At 45.9% G+C, this 27,538-nt stretch overlaps 3 protein-coding genes and 2 pseudogenes across 7 annotated transcripts; 1 reads left to right on the top strand and 4 right to left on the bottom strand.

Annotated features, from left to right (window-relative positions):
* The first annotated feature begins 530 nt into the window (after nucleotides 1-530).
* LOC136487308 (probable signal recognition particle 43 kDa protein, chloroplastic) lies at nucleotides 531-4,195 on the top strand (annotated as a pseudogene).
* Nucleotides 4,196-6,988: 2,793 nt separating this feature from the next.
* Nucleotides 6,989-10,952, bottom strand: LOC136487467 (E3 ubiquitin-protein ligase RSL1-like; annotated as a pseudogene).
* Nucleotides 10,953-11,712: 760 nt separating this feature from the next.
* LOC136487468 (dof zinc finger protein PBF-like) lies at nucleotides 11,713-14,655 on the bottom strand. The gene is made up of 3 exons (XM_066484594.1): nucleotides 14,559-14,655; nucleotides 14,333-14,418; nucleotides 11,713-12,645 (listed from the first exon to the last, which is right to left on the bottom strand). The coding sequence occupies exons 2-3, from the start codon at nucleotides 14,396-14,398 to the stop codon at nucleotides 11,713-11,715; spliced, it is 999 nt and encodes a 332-aa protein (XP_066340691.1). The 5' UTR covers nucleotides 14,399-14,418; nucleotides 14,559-14,655.
* Nucleotides 14,656-16,207: 1,552 nt separating this feature from the next.
* LOC136486035 (uncharacterized) lies at nucleotides 16,208-19,953 on the bottom strand. The gene is made up of 6 exons (XM_066482805.1): nucleotides 19,698-19,953; nucleotides 18,626-18,704; nucleotides 18,199-18,289; nucleotides 17,913-18,061; nucleotides 17,444-17,575; nucleotides 16,208-17,069 (listed from the first exon to the last, which is right to left on the bottom strand). Exons 1-6 carry the CDS (start codon nucleotides 19,825-19,827, stop codon nucleotides 16,880-16,882), a joined length of 771 nt encoding a protein of 256 aa, XP_066338902.1. The 5' UTR covers nucleotides 19,828-19,953; the 3' UTR covers nucleotides 16,208-16,879.
* A 65-nt stretch (nucleotides 19,954-20,018) lies between these two features.
* LOC136486034 (uncharacterized) lies at nucleotides 20,019-23,315 on the bottom strand. Of its 5 annotated transcripts, XR_010766645.1 has the most exons (8): nucleotides 22,773-23,306; nucleotides 22,550-22,667; nucleotides 21,835-21,953; nucleotides 21,416-21,501; nucleotides 21,191-21,300; nucleotides 21,069-21,098; nucleotides 20,862-20,996; nucleotides 20,284-20,746 (listed from the first exon to the last, which is right to left on the bottom strand). XR_010766645.1 is itself a non-coding variant. In XM_066482804.1 (7 exons), the coding sequence occupies exons 1-7, from the start codon at nucleotides 23,285-23,287 to the stop codon at nucleotides 20,940-20,942; spliced, it is 1,035 nt and encodes a 344-aa protein (XP_066338901.1). In that variant the 5' UTR covers nucleotides 23,288-23,315; the 3' UTR covers nucleotides 20,283-20,939. The 5 variants fall into 5 exon arrangements, 2 of the variants coding, with proteins under 2 accessions (XP_066338900.1, XP_066338901.1); XR_010766643.1 differs by adding an exon at nucleotides 20,019-20,157 and having other exon boundaries at nucleotides 20,362-21,098; XR_010766644.1 differs by having other exon boundaries at nucleotides 20,273-20,519; nucleotides 20,612-21,098.
* Between the last annotated feature and the right edge of the window lie 4,223 nt (nucleotides 23,316-27,538).

Here is a 27,538-nt window from a genome sequence, read left to right as displayed (position 1 = left end):
TCCATCCTAAATGTGATCACACTCTCTAAGTGTCTTGATCACCAAAACAAAATAGCTCCTATGGTTTATACCTTTGCCTTGAGCTTTTTGTTTTTCTCTTTCTTCTTTCCAAGTCCAAGCACTTGATGATCATCATGGTATCATCATCATCATGCTATGATCTTCATTTGCTTCATCACTTGGAGTGTGTTACCTATCTCATGATCACTTGATAAACTAGGTTAGCACTTAGGGTTTCATCAATTCACCAAAACCAAACTAGAGCTTTCAGACTCGCCGCCTACAGGCAGAGGAGGTGGTGCAGTGGCGCGTTGACCGACTCGATGGAGTCCATGAGGGCCGTGTGCGCGTCGGCGAGCACGTAGCGGTGGCAGACGGCCGCGGTGAGCAGCTCGGTGCGGGCACGGCAGAGCGCAATGGCCTCCTGGTCATCGAGCTTAGACCCCTTGCACCCCATCGCTTCATCTTCGGCTCGCTGCGCCGCTATGGTACCGCGGCCAAGGCGTCGCCGCTGCCATAGCTGCCTGCGCATGGATCTTCTGCTCCTACTTTGTTCCCCCATCCTCCACCACATGGGCAGCAAGTCAAACACCAAGCTACACCGTGACGCCAGGAGCTTCCGCACCAAGCTAGACAAGCCATCAAACTACACCGTGAACAAAAGCAGCAGCAACAAATGGCAGTGGGGTTCCGATGACCCTTCCGTGTTCATCGCTGCCGCACAGGAAATGAGTAGGACGCCGCTACCATCGCCCAGGCAGTAGGCCGTGCCACAGTCATGTTTGCCGCTATGAAGGCCGTCGTCACGTGAGTCATCGCTGTCGTGCCTCCGCTGTCGCGATGGTTGTGCCTCCGCGCCGCGTAGGCTATGGATCCGTGTCGGTTGTGCCTTCACGCCTGAGATGGTCGCTCCTCCATGCCTAGATAGGTCATGCCTTCACGAAGGATGGCTTGGCCACTGCCGTCGTCACCATGGAGTACCTGGTGGAGTGGAAGGATGGGCATGAGCCATCGTGGGTGCCCGTGGAGGCCATAGCGGCGGACGTCATGGCTGAGTACGAGACGCCATGGTGGATGGCGGCCAAGAAGGTGGACACGGAGGCGCTGGCGGCGCTGCTCATGGACAAGACGCTACAGCGGGACCCCAACGCAGAGGACGTGTAGGGGCGCACTGTGGTGCACTTCGCCATGGGGCTGGGTTCCGAGGAGTGCCTGTGCGCGCTCGCAGTGGCTAGGGCGGACTTGGGCCACCAGGAGTGACCAGGGGTGGGCTCACGCCGCTGCACATCGTGGTAGGGTATGGCCGCGCGGGCATCGTGCGCGCGCTGCTGGAGTTGGGTGTCGACCCAGAGCTCCCCGACGGGTAGGGCCGCACGCCGCTGGAGCTGGTCCAGGAGGTGCTCACCAAGACACCCAAGGGCAACCTGGCGGCGTTCCAGCTACGGCAGGGGCTAGAGGCGACGTAGAAGGAGCTAGAGAAGTCCATGTACGAGTGGGCCGAGGTGGAGAAGGTGATCGACGGCCACGGTGAAGGCAAGTGGTGGGAGTACCTGGTGGAGTGGCGTGACGGCGGCGAGAGGGAGTGGGTGAAGGCGGCATGGGTGGAGGAGGACCTGGTGAGCGACTTCGAGGCTAGGCTAGAGTACGCTGTGGCAGGACCCTGATGCGAAGGACGCGTAGGGACGTGAGGACGGAGAGGGAGGGGTTGAGTCAATGACACGTGGGCCCTACCTATCACTGAGACATATGTCAAAACCGCTCCACGTTGGACAAAATAGCCTCACCCGCGTCCAGGTGGTAAAAGTAAACGGTTTTGACAGTTAGGGTACCGATACTAGACGGTTTTGTAGTTGAGGGTTAAAATTAGACCAACACAATAGTTGAGGAGCCAAAAGTGGACTTAATTCTTTTTATAATCACTGTATATATATATATGTTATGTGCATTTACGTTACAGGAATCTTATGAAAACCACCTTCATAGATATAACTGTCCTATGAGTCCTACTAGTATAGGTTCGAGTAGCTGCTATGCTTAGGTTTTTGGTAGCGTGAGTAACCTGTCGTTACTCACAATAGGTGATTATTATAATTACTATCATGATAAAATGATGAAAGAAAAAATGGAGACCGGGCAGGGATATGGTATGGGTTATGGTGGGTGTGACGAGTTGTGTCCCGCGGCCACGGGGCTTAGCTTGGTTACACTATTTTCCCTGTCCGTGTCGATTGAGGACCGTCTGTTGCTGTGGATGGTAGTCAGGTCACAGACTTATTATTCTGAGCACATACTTGCTTATGGGAGCGGGAATGCTCGTTACGCTCTTGTCGTGGGTTCCGGCCCTTTCTGGACCGACTAATTGGAGGCGGGGAAAGGTGGAGGTATAAGCACCATACTGAGACCGGGTCTCAAGTGTGGGGGCTTAGGTCCAATTTTGGATGGGGACCTGTACCCCTCGACATGAGTGGATGGGTTGGTCTTGTTTGTGCCTAGGGTACAAACGGGGCGTGTGTTTGAGGGTACCCAGTTGGGATACATTGGTTCACGAATCGTTGTTTTTGTGAGACGGTACGACTTGGCTATGGTCTAGCACCGTAGTAAGAACTGGAATATGAAAGATGGTAAATTGGTTTTAATTGCTCAATCCTTGCTTGAAAGTAGAACAGGTGCTTACCTAGAATGGTTAGCTAATGAAGTAATCATGACTGCTAATTAAACTTGATCTTAAGGATGTACTTCTAGTAATGCTTTTCGCAAATAAAAAGAAAACAACAAACCCATATTACCTATCATACCCCCTTAGAGTCGAAAAACTATTTCCACTAGTCAGGTAAGTCTTGCGAGTACATTATGTACTCAGGGTTTATTTTACCCTGTTGCAGGTGTAGTTTGAGGAGTAGCTCTTATATGGAGGATTCTTCTGGTGGGCACAGACGGATCCTTGTATCGTTTCCGCTAGATGTTTATTTTCATTCCGTGGTTTAATTATCGCACTCTGAACCTTGGTATTGTAATAAATAATTTCCAAGAACTCTTGTTGTATAAAATGGACTAAGTATTGTAAGCTCGTACTCATTATTGGATTCTGTAGGTAAAACGTGGATTGATTCGAGTTCTCCCGTGGAGTGTGCTCGACGGAACTGTGCGATGTAGCTAACTTTCGAGGTGCTTAGTGTCTAGTGGAAGACGAGTGCCTCCAAAAGCATGTTATTTCGGGCGGTTCTGCCACATTGCCCCCTTTATAAGTTGTAAAAAGGTCCAAATGGTCATTTACCTGACCCTCTATCATGCGTGGCACATCGATTCAGCGCTTACATGGATTTCACACGAGACATACATATCAGGGGCAAGGTTTTGCCTTAGAAAAATCATATCTTTTCATATAACCTTGGATAAAGATCATTTTTATATCAAAATTGTAACCCTTGATAAGATTTACAACTTTTCTAGTTTTGATTTTTTATCATTTGTAATAAGTTTACAAGCTCAAAAAACACTACTACAGGAAACTTATCCAAGGCGGGCAAAAAGGGTTAACCGAGGCGGTTTTTACAACCGCCTCAGACTAAAGGTCATGGTTAATCGTGGCATTAGGCGGATGGTCGCTTGCCTCGGTTAATCAAATAAAAAATAAAAAAAATGAAAACCCATGGACAAGCCTAGCGAGCCCATCCACGGGCCGCCGCTGTCGCTCGCCGGATTTGAGCACCCGTGCCACACCTCCGCTACGAATTCGGTCGCACCACCACCGGATCTGCACCTCGAGAACCAGATCCGCCACTGGGGGAGCACGAGAGGCCAGATCCGGCTGCTCCATGACCGGATCCGCTCGCCGCTCCACCACCGCTACCAGATCTGCTCGCCGCTCCACTACCGCTACCGGAACCGCTCGTCGCTCCACCACCGACACCGTCGCAAAGGAGATCGAAGGGCATGGGGATGAGGGGCGCCATTGTGGTGGAGGGACGAGGCCGGAGAGCCGTGAGGCCGCGCCCTCGAGGCCACGCTCGCGAGCCGTGCCACCGGGTGGCCAGGCTGCCGCACCTGCGTGCTCCTCCCAGGGGCCTCTAGATCCGCTCGGGTGAGGGAGAGGGAGGCACAGGAGGGAGAGGGAGACCGATGGCGTGGCCGCGGGGAGGGAAGGAAGTGTCGCGACCGCGGGGAGGGGAGGGAGCGTCACGAGTCGCGACCGTGACTCCATGAGGCGCGCCCCTGCTGCGACTGCGCGAGTGGGGAGGGAGAGGAGTGAATGAGAAACCATAACACCCTGTATTTATACTGCTTCTAGCTATCAGGCCTCACCTGGGCCTATTGGGCTTGGCCATATTAACTAAGGTGGGCCTTATAAGAGGCCCGCCTGGGAAAATGGCCTGATTTTCCCAGACGGGCCTCTTATAAGGCCCTCCTCGGTTAATAGATTTTAGAACAGCCTCGGTTAATAAAAAATGATCGCCTTGGTTAATCCAGGCATTAACCGAGGCGGTTGAAATGCCTGCCCGCTTCTGAGACACTTTACCAAACGCTGCGCAAAAGAATTTGTGTAGTAATGAAATAATATAAAGTTTTAGCAGCATATTAGTCACGTAGCAAGGCTTGTTGTCTTAGAAAAATCATATATTTCTTGTATGGTGTCCGACAAAGAAACTTTATATATATGGTAGTTGTAGTTATCAATGAGATCTACAAATTCCTAGTTTTGACTTTTCGATTTTATCATTTGATGAGGTCCTTATAAGATGGTAAAAAATAATATAAAGTTTCAACAACATATTAATCTCTACCAAGGCTTGTCGTCTTAGAAAAATCATGTATTTCTTACATGGTGTCAGATAAAGATACTTTTTATACAAAAGTTATAGCGCTCGTTGAGATATACAACTTTTTAGTTTTTAGTTTTTTTACTTAAAGTTGTTTAGATTTTTTTAAAAAATTGACATAAATCATGCTTGTCTCTTTATAATTGGCCCAGTGTGCTTACACACCTATGTTGAGACTACGTATATCCATATAGGTACGTGGCAAGTAGTTATTATACAAAAAAATAAATATATGGCTCTATATATATATATATATATATATATATATATATATATATATATATACTGTTATGCAGCTGACTATAGAATAACTTATTCTGTGGCCACTCTGAATTACGATAATTACCATACTAATTTACGAGATTACAGTAACTTCTTACTAAGTGATTTACTCGAACATTATGGTAAATATCACCGTGAGTTGTAGTAACACGAGTATAGTAAATGCATATTCATGTTATCGTAAATTGGTACAAACATTATCGTAAATCAAGGTGGCTATAGAATAAGTTATTCTATGGCCAGCTGCAGAATAACCTTACCTATAGTAACTCCTTACTAAGTGATTTACTAGAACATTATGGTAAATATCATCGTGAGTTGTAGTAACACAAGTATAGTAAATGCATATTCATGTTATCGTAAATTGGTACAAACATTATCGTAAATTAAGGTGGCTATAGAATAAGTTATTCTATGGTTAAGGCTATTCTACAGTAACTCCTTACTAAGTTATTTTATGAACCAATTTGGTTTCATGCCCGGAAGATCAACTATGGAAACCATTTTCTTAATAAGACAAGTTATGGAGCGGTATAGGGAGAAGAAGAAGGATCTACACATGGTTTTTATTGACTTGGAGAAGGCTTATGATAAAATACCAAGGAATGTTATGTGGTGGGCTTTGGACAAACATAAAGTCCCAACAAAGTACGTCGGGCTCATTAAGGACATGTAGTGACTAGAGTTCGAACAAATGATGGAGACACGGATGACTTCCCGATTAGGATAGGACTACATCAAGAGTCAGCTTTGAGCCCTTATTTGTTTGCCTTAGTGATGGATGAGGTCACAAGGGACATACAAGGGGACATCCCTTGGTGTATGATTTTCGCGGACGATGTAGTGCTAGTTGATGAAAGTCGAACAGGAGTGAATCAGAAACTGAAGTTATGGCGGGAGACTTTGGAGTCCAAAGGTTTTAGACTCAGTAGAACTAAAACTGAGTATATGAAATATGACTTCGGCACTACTATTCGGGAGGAGGAAGATATTAGTTTGGAAGGTCAAGTAGTGCCTAGGAAGGATACCTTTCGATATTTAGGATCAATGCTACAGAGAGACGGGGATATTGATGAAGATGTTAGCCATAGAATCAAAGCAGGGTGGATGAAGTGGCGGCAAGCATCTGGTGTCTTATGTGACAAAATGGTACCACAGAAGCTAAAAGACAGGTTTTATAGGACGACGATTAGACCTGCCATGTTGTATGGTGCAGAATGTTGACCTAGAAAAAACGACATGTTCAACAGATAAGTGTCGAGGAAATGCGTATATTACGTTGGATTTGCAGTCATACAAGAAGGGATCGAGTTCGGAATGATGATATACGTGATAGATTAGAGGTAGCACCAATTGAAGAAAAGCTTGTCCAACACCAGTTGAGATGGTTTAGACATGTCCAACAGGGACCTCCAGAGGCACCGGTGCGTAGTGGAATCCTAAGCCAGGATAGTAACATGAAGAGGGATTGAGGAAGACCGAAGTTGACTTGGGTAGAGGCAATAAAAGGAGACTTGAAAGGATAGAATATACCTAAAAACTTAGCCTTAAATAGAAATGCTTGGAAGACAGCTATTCATGTGCCTGAACCTTGATTGCTTCTGCTGGGTTTTAACTCTAACCTACCTTAACTTATTTGGAATTTAAAAATTTTGTTGTCGTTGTTGATACAAGCACCCGTACACACGCAGGTAGGGTCTCTCTTTTGAAGCCAGAAGGCGCTACCTGGAGGCTGCAGCACGGAGAATGTCTCCCAAACAGGGCCTAGTACAGTTTCAATAGGATTACGATGTTTACATCTACTCCGTACGCAACACAAGAGCACATATAGAGTGGTAGAGGTTCACATGCATACTGGCCCACTTCAATGCCACTACTACACACCACCACTCTTATGCCTATGCATGCCACCACCCAGAACATTCAGTGGAGCGAGACCCACTAATGGTAAGGCACGGCCGGTCCAAAATGCGACAAACAAACTCTGCTTGTTTTTTTCCCCCTCCATTGCATCTTAATTAGTAGGTTCCAATATACTTAAGCTGCTAACATTAATACTAGGGATATATAGGGATACTAAAACTCTTCCAAGGCAGGCTAGTATGTAGCTGCAATAACATAAATAAAGGAAAGGAATTGTAACAGCCTTCTAGTAGTAAAGACCATCATCGTCGTCTTCGTAGTCATCATCGTCTTCCTCTCTGATGATGTTGCGTTCATCCCACAGCGGGCAGGAGCAGCTTGCTTTCTTATTCTTCCACTCTTTCCCACACGTGTAGCAGAACTCATAGCCGCACCTGCAATGCAAGAAGCAGCAACACACGTACAACAGAAGTTTTTCTTAGCACTGGCAAACATAATAAGTGCAGATTTTTAGGATGCTTGCATTGTGCAATTTATGGAATAATAAAGAGAATGGGGCCTTACACGCAGATCATGTGGTAGCAGCCCTCCGCAAGTTCGATCATGTGCTTGCATTTCACACATTGCCGCCACAGCCTCTGCCTTGCCAGGTTCTGTAACTTTGCATCTTCTGGGCGAGCGTGGGGGTACCTCATCTTGTACTCATAGCAACTCATCCCATCATGCCATGGGACTTTACAGCTCAAGCAAAAGGAGCCTCTGCATTTCACACACTTCCTCAATGTGGCAGCATCAGCAGCTGTGTACCTTGAGGACGACTCTTGCATCGGATGGATCACTTCCCCCAAGGACATCAAGGCTGAACACTTGGGATACGGGCAGTAAATCTTTTGGCTTGGAGGGATCTGTCCTTCCCTCATGCGTTGCACCATGATCTCTAACAGCCGCAGCGAAAGAAATACCCTTGAGCCCTCCACACTTAGCTTTGTGGTGCATCCCTCTTGTGGGCAAGCAGGGAAAGTTCCATTGAGCAGCTTAACTTTCACATGCTCCTTCATGCACGAGAAGCAGAAGCGATGTGTGCAACCTTCAACCACATGGATTTTGGTAATGTCAGCGTCTTCCAAGCAGATGGCGCAGCTCTCTCTTTTCTCCTTGCTAACATTGGCAGCAAGAGCTTTGGCAATCTGAACAGTTAGTGAATCTGTTGCTAATTTATTTTACGACATAGCTGACTTGGTTTGGCTCAACAAGTGAGACTTCACATTGATCAAACTTCCTTTGGACTGACAGAACCTGATTCATCATATCTGCCAGTTTCTTCCCTGATGGGCGCCAAATGCCAAGCATCTGCAAATGCAGAGAGTATATATTAGGAAAATATGGTCAGAAGAGTGAATTATTATGATTTGTCAAGCACATACAGGGTAGGCAGGTATCATCATAAGACCAGAACAAAAGAAAATTCTTAAGAAGTTTTCTACTTAGCAATGCACACAACAGCAAAACTGGCACTGAACTAGATCCATATCATCCTCCAGATTTACACTTCTTGCTGAACAAATGACTCAAAACATTATGCAGTTGTATTACAACAAATGCTGCAGTTTAGGGTTTACAAACACCTTAGTAGGTGTTTGTGAGTAATGGATAATTGTAGACTGACATCTTAGTGAAACTACCCATTGACTGGAGTGAAACCACAAAGTTAGTGATGTTTGGCATCTCAAATTCTAACACTTATTTATGTTTCTTATGAATAGGGAAAGTAGCAAAAAACAATACTATTTTTTCAGTTCAAACTGGTAGCTGAAAGAAGGAACTATCAAGTACAGAAACTCTTGAGAACTGGATATCAATGGAAAAAGTCTGATCCATCATATTCATATATCATTTCCCCCCTGCAATGCAATAAGCAAGACAACCAATGCATGTTCAGACAAGTTGGGATCATGGCGCCACAAAACACTCATTTCAAGAATACGTTAAGGCCTAATGTCCAACCAAATCCTGTCCAGTAGACACTGCAGTGCTTCTCCACTCACGTAAGTATTCAGTAAGATTTAGAACTGAACAGACATTGAAATACCCTAAGCACATGGAAACAGCAGCACCAAATATACTAAAACTAAGTTTCTCTTGGGCGACTCAATCAACTAGTATCAATATCTCTTGGCGGCCTATGCCTAAGATCTAAGCACATGGAATGGAAGATGTATACATCACAAAGATTGGCACCAAACCAGACGCATATCACCCTTCAAGTTTACAAGATCTTGCTGAACAAATGACTTGAAACATCTAACACCATGCAGTTGTGTTACAACGAATACTCCATTTTAGTGTTACATACAGTGGAGTGTTTGTGAGTACTTTTTCTTGAACAAAAATGGCAGGAATTGATCACAAATCCCAAATCCCCCAAGAAAAGAGAGTTCAAAAAAACACATTACAGGTTGATCCCAAATCCCAAAGGATCCAGTAACAAATCCCCCAAGAAAACCATCTGGGGACCAAAACCTGAGTCCGAAACACAGGGAAGTGGAAAGGGAAACACAGGGAAGTGTGTGTGAGTACTGAATAATTTTAGACTGGCATCTTCATTAACTGCCCATTGACTGAAAACATGATGTATTGATCAAGACATGAGTAAAGAAATACGCTCAAACCACAAAAGGTTAAGGAAGTTTGACATATCAAATTCTAACACTTTCTTATGTTTTTGTTTTTTAGAGGAACCGAGCAGGAGAGACTTTGTTATGGGAGGGTAGCAAAAACAGTACAATGTTTTCAGTTCGAACTGGTAACTGAAAGAAGGAAGCATCAATAGTACAGAAACTATTGAGAACTGACTGTCAATGAAAAAATCTGATGGGTTATATCCTTTTGTTTCCGCTGCAGCGCGAGTTCAGATAAATAGTGCAAGCATCACTAAAATAAAGAACCAAATCCAATCCAGCAGACAGTACAGTTCTGCTAGCTTCTCCACTCAGATTCAGAACTGAACAGGCACTAGAAAAGGGGAAATATCCTAAGCACATGGGAACAGCAGCACCAAATCTACTAAAAGTAGTTTTTTTATTGATTCAACTAGACTGACCATATCTCTTAGGCATCTCAATCAACTAGCATAGAATAGGTGAAGGTGGAGAGGTAGAGAGTTGTCATGGCATACATGGTTGTAGAGCGGGCGGTAACCAGTGACGACGGTGACACTGCGGATGCCCAACCCCAGGGCGGCGTCGAGGCCCTCCATCAGCGCCATAACCTCCACAATCATGCGGCCGCCCACAAAGCGCTCCACCGGCTTCTGTATCCTGAGCACCACTCCCCCCTGCGTCCTGCAGACAGCCACCGCGAGCACGGCGATGCTGGGGTCCCGGTCCCGCGGGCCCACGACGTCCCTGCTCGGCATACCCTTGGAGAAGACGCGGAACAGCGGGCGGGGCGAGGAGTCGACGGGGCGCTCGAAGTAGTCGCCGTCGTGGGCCCATTGTTCCTCGGGCATGGCGGCGAGGTCGCGAGCGAAGAGGGCGTCGTGCGCGGCGATGCGAGCGGAGGCGGCGGCCCGGGCCTGGGCGGCGCGGCAGGCCTCGGCGTCGCGGCGGTCCTGCTCGGCGCGCGCGTGGTCGGCGGCCTGGACCGCGAAGGCGTAGGCGGCGTCGGAGGAGGACTCGGGGACGGCCTGCGACGACGATGACGAGGCGGCGGCATTGGGCAAGCAGAGCGAGGCTTGGATGGCCTCGGCGACCTGGAGCTGGAAGGCGAGGTCGAGGTCGGAGGCGGAGATGGCGGCGGAGGATGCGAGGGCGACCTGCTCGTGGAGTGCGGCTAGGTCGTCGCCGCCGGTCATCATCGGAATCGCACGAACCACATGGGGATCCAACAGATTTACAAACCTCTGTCTCTCTCTCTCCTCCAACTTCCCTTTGCAGCGAAATTCTCAGTGGGACTGACTGAACGTTTTCTTTCCCGGTCACCGCCTCACCACAATAACCAGATTTCTAGGGGAACGAGCCCTAGCTCGAGTGGCAACGCTGCCGGTCGGGTTTTTCTACATTTTCGTCGGTGCCTACTGTAAACAGACTGTGACGTGTCCGTCCTCTGCGAAGCCTTGCACGGTTTCGGTGATCTTCTCAAAGACGTGAACTTGGAGTCTAGGTGTAGTTGTAAGATCTGTTTGTGTACGTATGTGTGAGTGTGTGTGGTGTGATATTGGTATGTGTTTGTTTATGAACATATACAGTTGTACCTAGATGAGAGGCGAAAAAAACCAGATTTATAGGGAAATTGGATAGATTTTTTCGACTGAAAAAATTTTAGAACAAAATTTAAACGAAACGACCATAAATTGATGAATGAATCATATAAATTGTTATTACCAATAGTATATCCATAGGCTTCTAGCTACCAAATGCATGTTAAATAGCCTGCTTCATCCATCCAAATTAAGTACTAAACTTGAAACTAGTCAACAAATTAAAGAATAAGAGAAACGAGGAAAATATCCACTAGAACTGATGATCCAAACAAATGATTAATGTCTAATGATATATAGATTACTAGAAATGAACTCTCATCAAAGCATGCAAATGAACAAAAAGGTGATTCATGATGACTTGCCATCATGACCCAAATTAAATAAATCAAAATGCATGCGTCCTAGGCTACTAGACTCTACTAATTTCACCGGTACTACTATCCAATTGCATTGTTTGCAGCAGCAGCAGCACCTCTGCAGCGTAGCACACTACCCCTGTTGTCCCATGTTGCTGCTGCTGTTGTTGTTGGGCTTGGTCCAGTAGCGGTCCAAAAATGACCCACCATTGTTGCTCTTGCTACTCTTCACCATGGCCTTGTTATCCTCCTCCTGCACTCTAGCTGATCCTGCAAAACCATTGTCGGTGTCCACTCCCTGCTGAGTCCCCACCAGTTGTCTAGCATCATTAGTGGTTGAGCCACTCAACCCATTCCCATGCATTGTGCCATACGATGGTAGCGAAAATGGCATGTCCATTTCGTCGTTGCCGCCACTCATCGCGAGGCCTGTGTCGTAGCTACTGCTACCAGGAAGAAGCCCTCTTCTCAACATCTCCAAGAAAGATGGCATTGTCCCACTCCCTCCCGCAGCCAGCACCGGCACTGGCGTGAAGGGCAGGGAGACATGTTGGTTGTCCATGGTGAAGTCAAAGCTGCCGCCTCCACCAGTTGACATAAGTGTCGGGAGCACATTGGGGAATAAGCCCATCATCGTTGGGGCAGGCAAGGTCATGTTAGGCACCATCATTAGTTGTGTGTTGATGTTCATCTTGCTGGAGTTGGTGTTAGTGCGGGGGGATATTGGTGCATAAGCAGCGGATGAGGATGATGAGGTGCCAGAGCCTATGGATCCGGAGGTGCGCTTGTTCTTGCGGCACCCGCCACCAACAGGGACATTGCGGAGGGCGCCGCCATGTGTCCAATAGCGGCGGCATGCCTTGCAGAAGTAGCGCGGTTGTGTTGTGTTGTAGTTGTTGTAGTAGCAAAATTTGGTGTTGTTGGAGTTGCAACGTGGGCACCTGAGAGCCTCAGGCGGCTGTGGCCGCGGCTTACGCTCCCCACTGCCACTTGCTTGTTGCGTGGCCTCTGCCTGCTTTGGGCTCCTAGCTTCCTCCTTTATAATGGGGGATGACACCATCACCTCCTGCACCAAATAAATTGTGGATGCACAAATGTGTGAGCGTCATATTATCACTGCAAGCAAAAATAAATAATGATATAGTATTACACTTATCACCCAACTTCATGATTTAACAAATTAAATAATCATGAAGCACAAGCTTGCTCAAAACCATAGAATGAAATGTTTACTACCTTTTTAGATGGAAATAAAGTGGCGATTTTCTATACTGGCTAGAATGTGTGATAACCAGTCATACCGTTCTAGGGTAACTTATTTGTATTGTGTGCTAGTACACATGTATGACACATTAAAACCAAATATATATTTTATAGGTTCCACTTTTGTCTTGCCTGATCTCATCATCCCATAGGGCCTATATCCCTAGCCCACTTGTGTATTTCATGAAAAGTGGCACCAAAATCTTTGGACACCAATCAATTTAATCTAATAGTCCATTTGCAACCCCTTTTAACCCTAATCACCCCTCGATTCACCTCCTTTCCACCTCCCAATAGTCACCTACAGTGTCGTCCTCACTACCATAACACACTCCTGCCCTCGCCCAACCCCACACTAGTCCTAATTCCTTGCTCACTAGTGTTGGATACTGAGAGACACCCTACCACGCCTAAGCCCCCATCTTAGATATGCCAATGTATGTGTCGCACCTTCATCGCTTTGGACACAAACTAGTCAATCACGTGCCTCATCCTCTCTATCCCCACTAAATTGTACGATGGTCAATCCATGGGATACGTACGATAGCCCATTTTCCTACTTTGTCTTGACCAATCCCCTTCCTCATAGGGAACATATCCATTACCTACTTGGCATTAGGAAGCCCAACACCTGAATATTAGTCGCCAATCAGTGTGATCCAATGCCTCATTTCCTACCCCGTTTAAGCCTAATTCCGTAAGTTAGACCCTACTCGTTACCCACGCCGCCACCAGTACCGTACCCAACACACTCTTGTGCCCCCTACTACTCGCTCACCTGTGTTGGAATGTTGGATGATGGGTGTTACCCTGGCATGCTTGAGCCCCCATGCTCGAGATGTCGATTTTCGTGTGTCGCCTGCATCACATTACCCTCGCAGACTTATTCCCCTCCATCCCACCAACAGTGCCTTATTCACCTTCATTCTCCACCATGCCCTCATCCTTGCACATCATCGCCCTTCTTCATCTCTGGCGGCGCTCCCTATCATTGCTCCCTCATCCTTGTCACCCTCTAGGCTTCGGTCTATCGCATCCTCCACCACCACTCTGCCACCATAGGATTTCCCTCAAGGCTCACAGGACTATGGTGAGCATCAACCCTAAACCTTAATCTCTAGTGTCGCCAAGGCCAGAGAAGAAGATACATGGTGTAAAGATCCTATCGCCCCAAAAATGCAGTGGCAACTTTGTTTAACTAAATTCCAGATACTTGTTAATGATGCACGCTATAGACTAACAAATCAAGAGGGTGAAATAAATAAATAAAAGTTTAGGAAACTTTGAGTTAATTTGGAAGGTTATCCAACAATTGATTCATGGAGAATATTCATGCATTATCTAACGAGTACTTGCACACATACCTTTATATGTGTACGGGTTAACAAATATGTTCGTGTCTCACCTGCATATCGATCTATATATATATGGAAAGAAAGTAGCCAGCATGAAAGGGAGGATCGAGAGCAAGGAGGCGATCACCAAGTTACCTGCTGGTGGTTGTGGGGAGCCGATGCTGCTGCAGTGCTGCTGGTGGTGCTGGAGCTCATGTCCATGGATCTTTCCTTCCGCTAATCTGTAGCAAATATATAGTATAGATACATGAACAAGCACTTACATATATGCACCCACCCACCAAATAAAGGATTGATCGATCCTAGCAAGTAAAGAGACCCATCAAAGTCTCTTAAAAATCAACACATCTGTCAACCAAACCTGTATCAAAACACCAAGAAGGATCAGAGAGTACACGGGACGGGCTGGATGTTGTGCCGGCGGCCTTCCTCTTGTCACTGGGGAGGAGGGAGAGAAAGAGAGATGATGCTGTGAGAGATGCCTTTGTTTATAGAGAGGAAAAAGGGAGGGAGAGAGATGGATGCATGGACGGATGGTGTGAGGGCCACATACAGTGGGCTGGACAGATGGAGAGCCAGCTAGCGGACAATGCCAGTGGAAACGGCGGCGGATTTCCGTGAAAGCAACCGCGCGGCGCGTCTGCTAGCTGATGACGCATCCATGGCACACATGAGAGCCATGCATGGTCTTATGGATGGCGCAGGGCGCAGCCGCAGCCCACCGAGATGCCTTGCAGGTCTTCTCTTCCGTTGGCATACAACAGAAACGGCAGAGAGCCTAACAATCATGACAAGCTCGACGGTGCAGTGCTCGCACTCATCTTGAACTACAAGCCTCTCATCCTTGCACGGTAGTTTCCCCCTTTCCTGCCTAAAAAACAAACAGAGGTGACAGTCTCATCGGTGACGGTCGATGCTAGAACACGCCATCACACGCACACACAGCATGCATCTCTCACATACACACCTTTGCGGCTTGCCAGATTTAGAAACTAGCTTAGCGGGTTTTGAAAAACTAGGTCCATCAGTAGACCCGTCGAACGCTCACCTGAGAGGGGTTCCACTTGAGCAAGCGCGCTCTGATGTTCCCTAGGTTCAATAGGCCAACTAGGATTCCTTCTTATGCCATGGAGATGAGATAAGAACATCAGATGGGGTTGAAAAAGTAGGCTTATGGGATAAAATACAAAAAGGTGTTAAAATATAAAAATGTTGATAGATGCAGTTCGAGGCCATCAAGTGGTGGTGACCCTTTATATTTATTGGGTGGGGAGGTCTACCTAGGAACAAGTCATAACAATTTACACAGTCGTGCTAAATTACAACTTTAACTCAGACTTTCCTAAAATCTAGCTTTGCCGACTTTAAAAAAGGTTTAGCTGGTTTTCACAAGTATGGACTTTCCGTAGCCATTTTGCTCCCACCCGAATTCAACTAAGATTATATATACACATTTACTCAGGTCAATGAGTGCTACACAATGGTGATGTCCCATCTATGATCTAGCTAAGCTGGCTTAGGGAACCAGCTAAGCTAGCTTTTCAAGACTTCAAATTTTGGTCATCAACAAATGATGGTTATGCAAGAGCTAAAGGCTAGATCTCTAGTTGTTCTAAGGTTATCAGAAGGCATTTTCAAGTTTTGAAGGATTTTTTTTTTTTGGTTGAATGTGTGATTTTTTAGGAATATGATTGCTTGAGTGAGTGTAACCACCAAGCAACTTGATGCATGGTCTTGCTCTTCGATCAGTCTTGACTCTTGACCGATGCAAGCAAAGCAACGATGTCTATTGTTACCAGAATTATAGTTATAGGCCTGATGCATCCCATCCGATCCGATTCCTACAACAACAATCTTTATTTATTTTTTGGTCCATCATCGCTTGCAAGCAGAGTGCAGTTTGAGGAACCGAAATTCATATTGATTGCTGATCCTACCATGGACCATTCTCAAAACATACTCTGGCGAGAATAGTTGCAGCTCCAGCTACAAATCAAATAGATCCTGGGATGGAATATCAGAACTCTTTGTAGATGAAACTGGAAAAGAATGTTGATGCACAAACACATGGGTTTTGAACTATACAATTTCTCCCTTTCCTTTTAGCAAACTACCACAAGCGCTTTCGGTTTCAAACAAAAGCTCATTTTCAAATATAAAAGGAATGGCGTTCTGTCCCAAAGCCGCCCAACAAAGACACCATATGTTTCTGAGACTATATCAATACTCCACAGCTATCCAATTGCCTTCCGTGTTCTGCTTCCGAAAGGTGAGGCCTGTCTTACAGTGTTTCACCATATAAAACAGTGGCTTCCGAAAAACACAGACACAGTTCTTGACAGGCTCTATTCATATCCGATGCTTTTGATCAGATCCAGACTTTTGCTTGAACTACAACCAGGGAGTTTAGAACAGAGAGTAGTAAAAATCAGGGAAGTATCAACCTTATCTAGCGAAACCACCATGGCCGGAGACAGTTCTTAACTGCCTCTACTCATACCCGATGACTGACAGGCATTAATTAACAATCAACATCTAATGCCTCTAACAAGGGTTAGCTGAAGCGGTGCAGAATATGATTGTGCCTCAAACTATCATCAGAGGACCTGATGAAGGTATATGCAATGGATGTCTTGCCTCATGAGGTGAACCATTCGCAGCAATGAGAACAATAAGAACAATCTACGCCTTCACATGTTCCCGGATGAACTGCTCAACAGCCGAAACATTACCGGTCGTACCGGCACCCTCAGCAACAACCACCTTGTTCTGGCACTGGCTGAAGTTGAATGCCTCTCCAGGGACCCCGAGCTGGACTTCATCAGTTATGTCAGCTGATGATATGGCATTCCTTGATTCCCGAAGCTTGTTTCTACAACATGGAAAAGAAGGCCAGCATTACAAACCTCGTGAATCTAATCTTTCACATCAGTTGGAGACTGGTGCACATGTTTTTTGCATGCTCCCTTAAAGGTGCCTACGAGTCATATCGGGACCATAGATCTGTTTGGGATCAGAAAAGGGGATATGCAAGACCTGCTGCTACTACTCCACAACCCAAATAAATTCCATTTATATTTGCAGCTTAATATCATGTAAAAGTCATTGGATACATTCGTGCTGCACATCAGATCTAGGAATAAGCTCCATAATCACAGCATTTATGCACTACTGGGTTTCAGTCATTCAAATTCTAATTATGCAAGTACAGTAAATGTTGGGATGAGAGAGCTGTCCTGTCCTTACATTTCTTTCTCCAACTGCTTCTTGATGAACTCCTTTGAGTGGGCCGTAACTTTATCTGTCTTGTTGCAGAATATAAGCACGGGAACCTTTTTCTTCACTACAGTTGCCTTTGTCAGAATGTCATATAGATACCTACCAGAAGGATGGCAATATTGTTACGCAATTTTAACAGCATTAACAAATGATCAAACAGAGTAACTTTTCTGCGGTTTTAACAACATTAACAAATGACAAAAAAGAGTAATTTTCTGCAATTTTTAAAATATGTAGAAGGCTGCTAGTCACACCATGTTAACTACAATAAGGAAATAATCAAACACAATAATTTCTGCAATCTTGGGATATGAAGAAGGCTCCTAATCACACTTCTAATTTCAATCCAGCACAAAAGCAAGTAAACGTAGATGATATAGAGTTATAGACACCAAAGCCATTTCATAAAAACTAAAACAGAGGGCACAAAAATTACTCCGCAGCAGCTTGCATGCTAGACAAGAAATCTTGAGCATCAACAACAAAAACAACCCCAGCTGCTTTAGGCAGGACTTCATCAAGCTTGGGCTTGAGCCTTGCATGACCAGGCACATCAACAACATGCATAGGTTTTACTTTGCCTTTCTGAAAAATGATATAGGATGGTTTAGCAAAAAATATTGCAGTCAAGAAATGCATGTTTCTTCATAAGAAACTATGCTATCCATTTTATTTTTTATCTCAATATGTTGGAAAAAGAAGTAACTCTAGAAGCATCTTACCCTTTCTTGCTCCGAATGCAGCACAAATGTGTCATCGTTTTCTTCCATTGAAGTCACAGTTCCTTGATGTGATGATCCATCCCGAAGTTGACAGGCAGACACAGAATTAGCAGAGAAATGAAAGATAGTATAACCCACCTACTTGTTACAACAGTATTGATACAAATATAATCCTGGGTATTAATGGTATCGCAATGCAGTACTTCTAGAACCAGATATGAGCATAGACAAGTCTAACCAAACCAAATTATACTACATAGAAAAAAACAAAATCCAACCAATAAGAAAGAGATATCCTGCTAGAATTTAACGCGCGAAATGATGTTCAGACTTGAGACAAGATTATTTTGCAAACTAGATACTACAACCTTGTCCTTCACCTGTAAAACCCTACACCCCACAGACAAAAAGAACAGCAGTTACCTGGTAGAAAAGAGTAGTTTTGCCACTGCCACTAAGCCCAGATAGCACTATAGTATTTGGCTTCGAGGATTTAAAACAAGATGCTGCGGAAATAGAAAGGCAGACAAAGTAATTGCTTATCATTCACGACTCTAATGTAATGAATTGTGGTATGATAAAGCAAAGATCTTGACAAGCAACATGGTGGAAGCAGATAATATGGAGAGCATGACACATGACACCTCATGTATATTAGATCATAAGGTATCTCTGAACAAAAAGTAAACCCCCTCTTCGTTTCATAACATAAACATGCCATCATCAGATACCTCATGTTAAAGGACTGTAAATGCTAAATCATCTTAGAGCTGGAACAATTGACAATGCACACCAACTATTGTTAAAATAAAAACATGGGCCTAATCTTCAATTATTTAATCGATAGCACTCCATCATAACTGCCCTGTTGAAATCTTTTAACTTGTGGCACAATGACACCTCAGAGTCTGAATGAACCAAGGCTCAAAATTTCCACTATGTTCTTCCTTTCTAAGCACACCTATAATTTGCAAAACTAATAAATGTTCACAAACTCCACAGATCGGCTAATTTATACGGCTAACGATGATACTGTTTCTTCCCCTCATAAATTAGGTAACTGTGGCTTGATCTCCTGTAGTTGCTTAATTTAATCAGACTATAGCCTTTTCCTCCACTGCCCAAATCAGCTCCCATATGATCCAGGGCATGGAGTCGGCCACATTTTATTTTACCCAGATATATGAAGCAGACAGCACACTAGTCTAGAGCTAAATATGCAATTCCAGATCCACAACTAGTATATTCTCCAGTGAATGAATTAAATGGAGGACAAACAAAAAAAAACTTAACCAGTAACAACTCTGGCGCTTTTATTTAGGCGGGCGAGAATGTTTCTCCAGGGATCCCACCCCAAGCAGTCCCCTGCCGCAAAACTGAACACACCTATTCCATGCCTACTGGGCCACATAAGAATCCGTGGGCGTTGGCAGCACAATACTCCGTACTCAAGAATGCAGGGAATTTGAGAAGAAGTCTAGGTTTGGCAGCGCACGTACCTACGATAAGCAGCAGGATTGTGAGGGCAACCACCGCGGCCGCGATATAGATCTGCTCCGGGGGCTGCTGGCGGATCCAGCTCTCGGCTTGGCGCACCCACACCTCGGCTTGGCGAATCCACTCGTCCATGGCTGCTTGGAGAAGGCCGACGGCGACGGCGGCGGCGGCGGGAGTCGGTCTCTTGGGGGAGGCGAGAGAAGAGAATGCAGCTGCGAGGAGAGTGGGTCGTTGTGGGCCGGCGGTTGCTGTCTGGTTTTTTTTTTTTGGCAGACTGGGCCGGCCCTATGTGAGTCCGCGCTGCGTGGCCTTTTGGGCTTGGGCCATCTTGTACTTGGGCGTTCCTTTACGTTATGAGACACATGCACATTTCCTTGGTTCCATGTTTTTTTCATTTGCGGAACCCAAATTCATTCATTCATCCATTCATATTCATTCAGGATGCATGATGACCCTGCCATCCTTAGAACATACACATACACGGCAAACAGATCAGATCAGTTAGTTGCAGCTACAAATCAAAAATGGACTCCGATAGTTAGCTAAATCTGATCCATCCTCATAATAACATGCATGGGATTCCTTCGCTACTGCCTGTGCCTAGTGACCACTGAACGCAGCAGGGACCATTCCATCACTGTATATTCATGTATAAAAAGGGCGTACCCAGTGCAGAGAGCTCCCGTTCTGTGCGGGGTCTGGGGAAGGGTGCCAGTGTCAAGCCTTACCCTCGCCTGTGCAATGTGAGGAGACCGCGACTCGAACACAGAACCTTCCGGTCACAGGCGGTAAGACTCTATCGCTTGCACCAGGCCCGCCCTTCACTGTATATTCATGTATCCGAGACGAAATTAATTCCTCAAATCAGATACTGGGATGGATATCAACTACAGTATATATACAATTTCTGATATACCCTTTTTGCAAAGGAACTATCCCAGGACCTTTGGCTTTCAAATCCCTACTACCCGGCTATGAGAGGTGGACTGGTGGTGTTCTATCCCATCACATCCGGATTCCAACGCTATCCAGTTGAGTTGCCTTCCCTCTTCTGCTTCCCAGATGTGAGGCTTGTTTTGGTTAGACAACAAATAAAGCACAGAGCAGCCAAAATGTCTGAATTCTCCACACAAAAAATGCAGTGTTACAAGGTCTCACAAAGTTACCTATATATTGCCATAGTACCATTATGGAAAGCGGCAAAGCCCACACCCTTCAAATGAATCAACGACAATGCTCATAACTCAAAGGAGACTGTTAATGCCGTACTCCACTCTTCTTGCTCTCTTCAGTATTTCCCTCTACATGGTGAGTCAGCTATCACAAGTGTTCAATAAAAGAAGATCTACTAAATCTTGTGAAGAAGAACTAACCTGAATTTGTGTGGTAATGCAGCCAGCACCCTAGTTTTGAATTTTGACAAGTTTACAAACAGGCTTTAATATCACCTAAAGAAGAAGAAAAAATGTGCAAAGACGCTACAAGCATTGCATACCTGAAACTTCTTCACCGCCCAAGGTACATCGCTCCAGGTTTTAGATTGTATGTCCTCCCAAAATAAAGGTACTTGAACTGACTCTACATGCTGGATAAGCCTTAAACTACCTGTTACAGTTATGATGTATATGGTACACCAAATAGCAGATTAGCAGCAGCCAATGCTCAAAATAAGGTCATCATGTACCAGCAGGTTGTGTTATCCGAGAGGGAAAATTCTTACTTGTAACAAATGCTTCTTTCCAAATTTCGTTATTGGACCACGATGGAGACATCTCTCGTACTGGGATTCCAATATCATGGCACACCCTAGTCCAAAGAAATACAACTTCTGTTACAAGGCATCAGCATTTGGTATTATCTCTAGCTCATAATATCTCAGTCAGGATTCCAGCATCAATCACTCCCTCTTACGCAACCCCTTTAGGATGAAATTATTAGGTCTGCATGTCCACTGAACCTAATGCAGAGAGTACAGAGTGCAAAACTGTGAGATGAAAGAAGGTAATATCAAAGCAGGCATAAGGTCCCTCCCAGCTACTTTTATCAGTATCCTGAAATTTGCTTCACTCTCTCCAAAACCGTACAAGATGATGAAGCCAAAGCAAGTGGAATTCATCAGAGTAGACGAAGAATATTTACTCTATCACTATCTGGCGTATAATCCCAGGGAGGACTCCATCACTCAGTGGCGCTGTTTGCACTTCAAACTTAGCAGCCATTGTTTGATTAGAGAATTGCCCATTCCTCTCACGTTCCTCCTATGGAGAAATACACCGGTTATTGTACAGAAGAAAAAACTATATTCAAAATTCCAAGTTTCCAACATGACAATGCACTTGCTTTTGTTAAAAAATTGTAGTGTACACCATTAGTATTGAAGATCCATGTGGTGTGGCTGGCAATATGTTGTGGGTGCTTTTAGAGAGATCAAATAAATACAACAATAAAATCTGAAAAATGAAAAGATATTTGGTCATTCCTTGGAGGCTTGGACATCCTGGAATCCATTCATAGGAAGGCACCAAGGATCGTCATTTTAGCCCAAACTCTGATGAGTATGTGCATTTATATGATGACAGGACAACGATTAAGGCAGCAGCAGCAGACATAAAAAGTAGAGTAGAAGTGACCAGAAATGATGAAAAGAAAATTTGTGAAAGGAAGTGCATATGATTTTCACTTGTGCCTTGCCATTACATGGATGGTTTAACTCATTTCTCTGTTCTGATCTGAGTACTGAGTACTCCATAATATCATTAGCATTCAGTGTAAGTGCAGAAGGATTCTTCCTGCATATTATCTATAAAAATCACAACAAGATGTCACTCATAGATAGGAAAGAAGTTGGACTCGCCTGTTGGCAGACAACAAAGAAGTTTGTGACAGCGCCTTCAAGAATGTGATCCCCGTCATTAGTCAACAAGAGCTCTGTGACCCCAGGAGGCCTCATCTTTTCCATACTCTTCCGAATCCTGCATGCATTCAGTTGAGGGGTAAGATAAGCCGATAAGGAATACTAGCTCAGCTCACGCAGCAACCAAAACTTGCAGAAATTAAGATTGCCGTACAGCACCGACCTGGCCCAGGGCGCGTACTTGGCGGTGGCGGCGTCCCTTCCCCTGCCGGCCACGGCAAGTCTGGCCCCCGATTCTCCGAAGACCGGCGGGGCATACTTCCCCACATGGACGAAGACGTCGAGGCCGTCCCCAGAACCAGAAATGGAATCGGCTCCTGCTCCTCTGACCAGGGCAGTGAGCGCCAAATGCTCCTCCTTGGTCATGGGCAGGCGAGTGCGCATCTCGTGGATGGCGACCCGCACGGAGGGGTTGACGAGGGACTGGATGGAGAGGAAGTCGAGGTCGAGGGCGCGCGATCGGGGGAGGCGGAGGGGGAGGCCGAGCAGGTGAGGGTGAGAACGGGCGAGGAGCGCGGTGGATTCGGCGAGGCGGCGGAGGTGGCGCGGCCACCAGAGGAGGGTGCCGCGGGCGGTGGTGTAGGCGCCCGGCGTGGAGTCGAGGAAGGCGGCGGCGGATGGGGGAGCGTGTGCGCAGATGGCGCCGTTGCTGACGAGCACGGCAGCCGGCGACGCCATCCTCAACTGAAGTGACGGTGGCGTTGACTGGGACGGGAGGACGGGGCAGGTGGTAGACTGGTAGTAGTTAGTCAGATCGGACGGTCGTGGACACCAGATTGAGGATCCGACGGCCTCCATCTATATAAACTTGATGGATTTCTCAACTTCTGCCAGTGCGCTACATAATACTTGATACTACTATTTTTAAAAAATATACTAGCTAAACATGGAATTGAATAACTTTTTTAAAAATGAGATGTCTATTTTTTATTCACTTCTCTATATTTTAGGTGCCTGAATTTTAAGATGATTTCAGGTAATACTCTTGTACTACCAATTAATAAAGTAAATTTTCACTTCTGTGATTTGTTACGGGCATGGCTAGCGTCTGGACGCCCACGCGGCCTGCCTCCATTTGCCTCGCAACGCCCCGCACGTGCACCCTGCCCTTGCGCTGCGCCCGTGGCTCCTTTCCAACGACACCGCTCCCCTCTTTCCGCACGGGCGAGACCGGGAGCTAGGATAAGGACGAGCACGCCCCCGTCCGTAGGATCCCAGGCGCGCCATATCCGCGAGCAACCGGCTCGCCACAACCCATCCCCCGACACCTGGGCCGTGCCCCATGACTCTCTGAACACGCCTCAAAAATATAAAACACTTGCAACATAAAAACACTTGAATGCAACATACATCTAAAATAGATGAACATTTGGAACATACAAGTGAACACATATGTGTGAAACATATATAACGTTCAGATAAAACACTTGCAACTTGCGCCATGAAAACACTTACTCCAACATACATGTTGAAATCATTGGAACATACTCTTGCACCATGTGTGAAACATATGCAATATCCAAATAAAAAACATTTGCAAACATACGTCTGAAAAACAAATGAAACATTTTGAACAAACGCTTGCAACGTGCCTCTGAAACACTTGCAACATTTGCGACATCTTGATCTACTTTTACAATATCCACATGAAACACTTGCAACATATCTATGAAACATATGAAACATAGGCTTGCAACATGCGTTTTCACCCTTCTTCTGTACAACGTAGCGCAGAGCGGGGGGACGGCCGGTTCTAGCCAGCCGACGCCCGAGGATGGTGGAGCAGCGTGGCAGCGGCCAGCTGCCCCTACGCTTGGCCTGGGCCCAGCTAGCGACGTCCCCCTCTCCTAGACACCTAGTCTAGGTGCGACGGAGGACGTAGCACGACATGGCACGGCAGGGGACGGGGGCGTACTAAAGCGGGGTGGGTGGCCATGCCATGCGTTGCGGAGTGGGGAGAGGAGCGTGGAGCAGTGCGAGGTGGGGGCGGATGCGGCGCCAGCACGCCGGAGAAGGCCACGGCGAGCAGTCTAGCGCTGACTGCAGCGAGGAGCCTCGCACTGGAGAAGGAAGCAGCACTGTCTTTTTTTTTTGGAGAAGCGGACTAACGAGCGGCGCTCGATAAGGCAGTGTGGGAGGCGGAGTGCGGGCGATGGCATCCAGACGAACGGACGTCCACATCATATCATTGTCGATTTGTTATTTGTCTTTGTGTCATAACATATCAAATTTTTGTCCTTATCTGTCTATAGAAATAATCCTAAATTGTTAAATTATCTTTTTGTCAATACATATCAGATTTTTTTTCAAGCTTGTGGTTTTGTCTAACTGCTTTTTTAATTCACGGAACCAAAAATTACAGATTGTGTCTACAAAAAATTGCAATAATCTAAAACTATAATTTTATATTAGTATAAAATATATGCAATAACGGTCGTCTAAAAGAAAAACTAAAATTCAAACCCATGAAATTTAGCAAATCTCTTTTTTATTAGATAGAGAAGGAGTAGACGTCGACACTAGCAGGTCGAAAAGGCATCCTAAGGACGTAAGAATGATTGATTCCTCCGTCTTGATAACAAAGCAACAAGTCTTGGCTTACAAGAACACGTTGTACATGTACCCAATCATTATTACTTGTTCATTAACCACAAGCAAAGGTAGCTCTTACCGAATTGCCGATGCCATTGATTTGATGGATTTAATTTGCCACGCGATAGACACGTACGACATGCAGATGCAGCACGGACCACTGATGATTTCAGAAACGCTAATATAATTAAGGCACGACCGCACACCAGGATGCAAAACCAATCGGAGGCTCAGAGCACACTAGCTAGTTTTACTTATGCAATTATACAAACATGCTTTTGCGATCCATTAAAAATAAAATTGTCCTAATTAGGGAGCGAGTAGCTTGGATAATTCTCAATTCAACATCATTCGTAAAAGGTTAGCTTCATGTATTGATGTGTCTCAGCAGGTATGAACTGCATATAGGGATGCATGTACAAGGGGGCTTTTCTATATCTTATATAGGATTAATGTGAAATATATAAACATAGTTAAATTTGAGCCACCCACCTAACTTCCCCGCTTTGTTTCTATTCTGACATCCTTTGCCCCCCCCCCCCCCCCCCCCCCCCCCCCCTCCCACCCCACGCGTCAACCTTGCTCACCGGTTGTCCTTCACCGTAGGCTAGCACCACTGCCGCCTCCTTGCCTCGCCACCCGTCTAAACACCAAGGCATCGTTGGGACGGTTGCCACCTCGGGCCATCCTTCTAAGGGCCAAAGGATATTGGAGTGAGAGCTATAAACCCTAAATTGAAACCTTAATCCTATCCCTCTCCGCCTGTCAACGGGTGCCCATGGCTGGTGGTGAGCACCGTGCTCCGCCTACACCTCGCCCACCCCTAACCCTCACATCTGTACGCAGAAGACACTCGAGTGTCGCATGGTGAAGACAACGACGCGGCGCGGCTCCCTCCAATCACTTCTCGACATATGTCCATGTGTTGCTCCTAGGTGAGGCAGGCTCCGCACCCATACCGAATAAGGATTTTGGTCATGTGCCCCCAGATGTCTAGAGTAAAGAAGAGACCGAGTCAAATAAAACTAGCTAGCAAAGTAGCAGCACAATGAAATGGCGGGCAAAGAAAAGGAGCAGGAGGACACGATCGAGTGATTGCATGCAAGTAGTAGCAATAGCCGTGCAAATTGCAATGGCCGGCTGGCAGCTCTTGTGTCAATATATACCAGGTGCTCGCGCACGCCCAAAGAAAAGAAGAATGCTTCTAGCTTAAGACTTGATAGATGTGCTTGTTGGTATTACAGCACTTGCTTTTAGCTTTTAGTTATGTGCAACGCTTACTCTTTGCTTTCCTCGCTTTAGTTTGTGCTCGATTTTCCCATCCAAATTAATCACCTTTTAGAGAGAGAGAGAGAATGGAAAGACGCATTCGCATGCTGCATGCGGCTACAATGATGCATCATGGAGGAGTACTGTCTGAAGTCTGAACTGAGATGATGCAGCTGGGCCTGCTGCTAGCTTTTGGAGTTTTGGTACTGCTGGTGCTGGAGCTGGTGTGCATCTCTCACTCTCAGTCCAGCTCCTACTAGGCAGCAAAGCAACATCTGGAGCTGGTGCCTACGTAGTTGCGTCTCAAACTGGATCGGCCAGCGAGGAAACAACATAACAGTGCAGTGATGTCAAGAGGCAAATTAAAGCTGACATGCATATGTAGCTCCATCCATGACCCATTGCCCCATTGGTCATTGCCTTCTGGTGCAATTAAATTAACAACAGTCATTTTGTGGGAGAGCTTGCTTGCCAAGGACCCACATGTTATGTTATTCCTACTAACAAAAAGAGGGGTCATATTAGTATTTTCTTGTCACTTGAGTGGTGGGATGAAGTACTTACTCGTAATTACTTATTATAAGAAAATGTTTAGACGAGGGGAAGCCATGGCCCATTTGGCCCTATGCATGGAAGCTCTGCCTCTGCAGTTATTACACGTGGTTCCATTACTGAAAGGGCGTGGCTAGCGCCTGCAGATCTGGACGTACGAGCCGCTGCACCTGCCTCAGCCTAATGCTGCTGCGTGCCCACTTGTTGCTGCTACACATGCAGCATGCTACCGCTTGCCCGCGCATGCATGTGGGGACCGCTCGCGCCAGCGGATATCACCTCCGCTTGCCTTTGCTTCCCGCGCCTGACATCAAGGCAGGGCAACAGTGAGGAGGGAGATGCAACAAAGGATATAGTTTTGAAACATCCAGATGTAACAATTGTAACATACGTCTAAAGATAATGAAATATTTAAAAACATGCTTCTGAAACACTTGCAAAAACACTTAAAAACATTGCAAAACATACTCAACATCCACATAAACACTTGCAACATATGTGTGAAAACATATGCAA

This window comes from Miscanthus floridulus, chromosome 10 (genome assembly GCF_019320115.1).
Source record: "Miscanthus floridulus cultivar M001 chromosome 10, ASM1932011v1, whole genome shotgun sequence".
Classification (NCBI taxonomy): domain Eukaryota; kingdom Viridiplantae; phylum Streptophyta; class Magnoliopsida; order Poales; family Poaceae; genus Miscanthus; species Miscanthus floridulus.
This window is presented reverse-complemented; position numbering and strand designations above follow the sequence as displayed.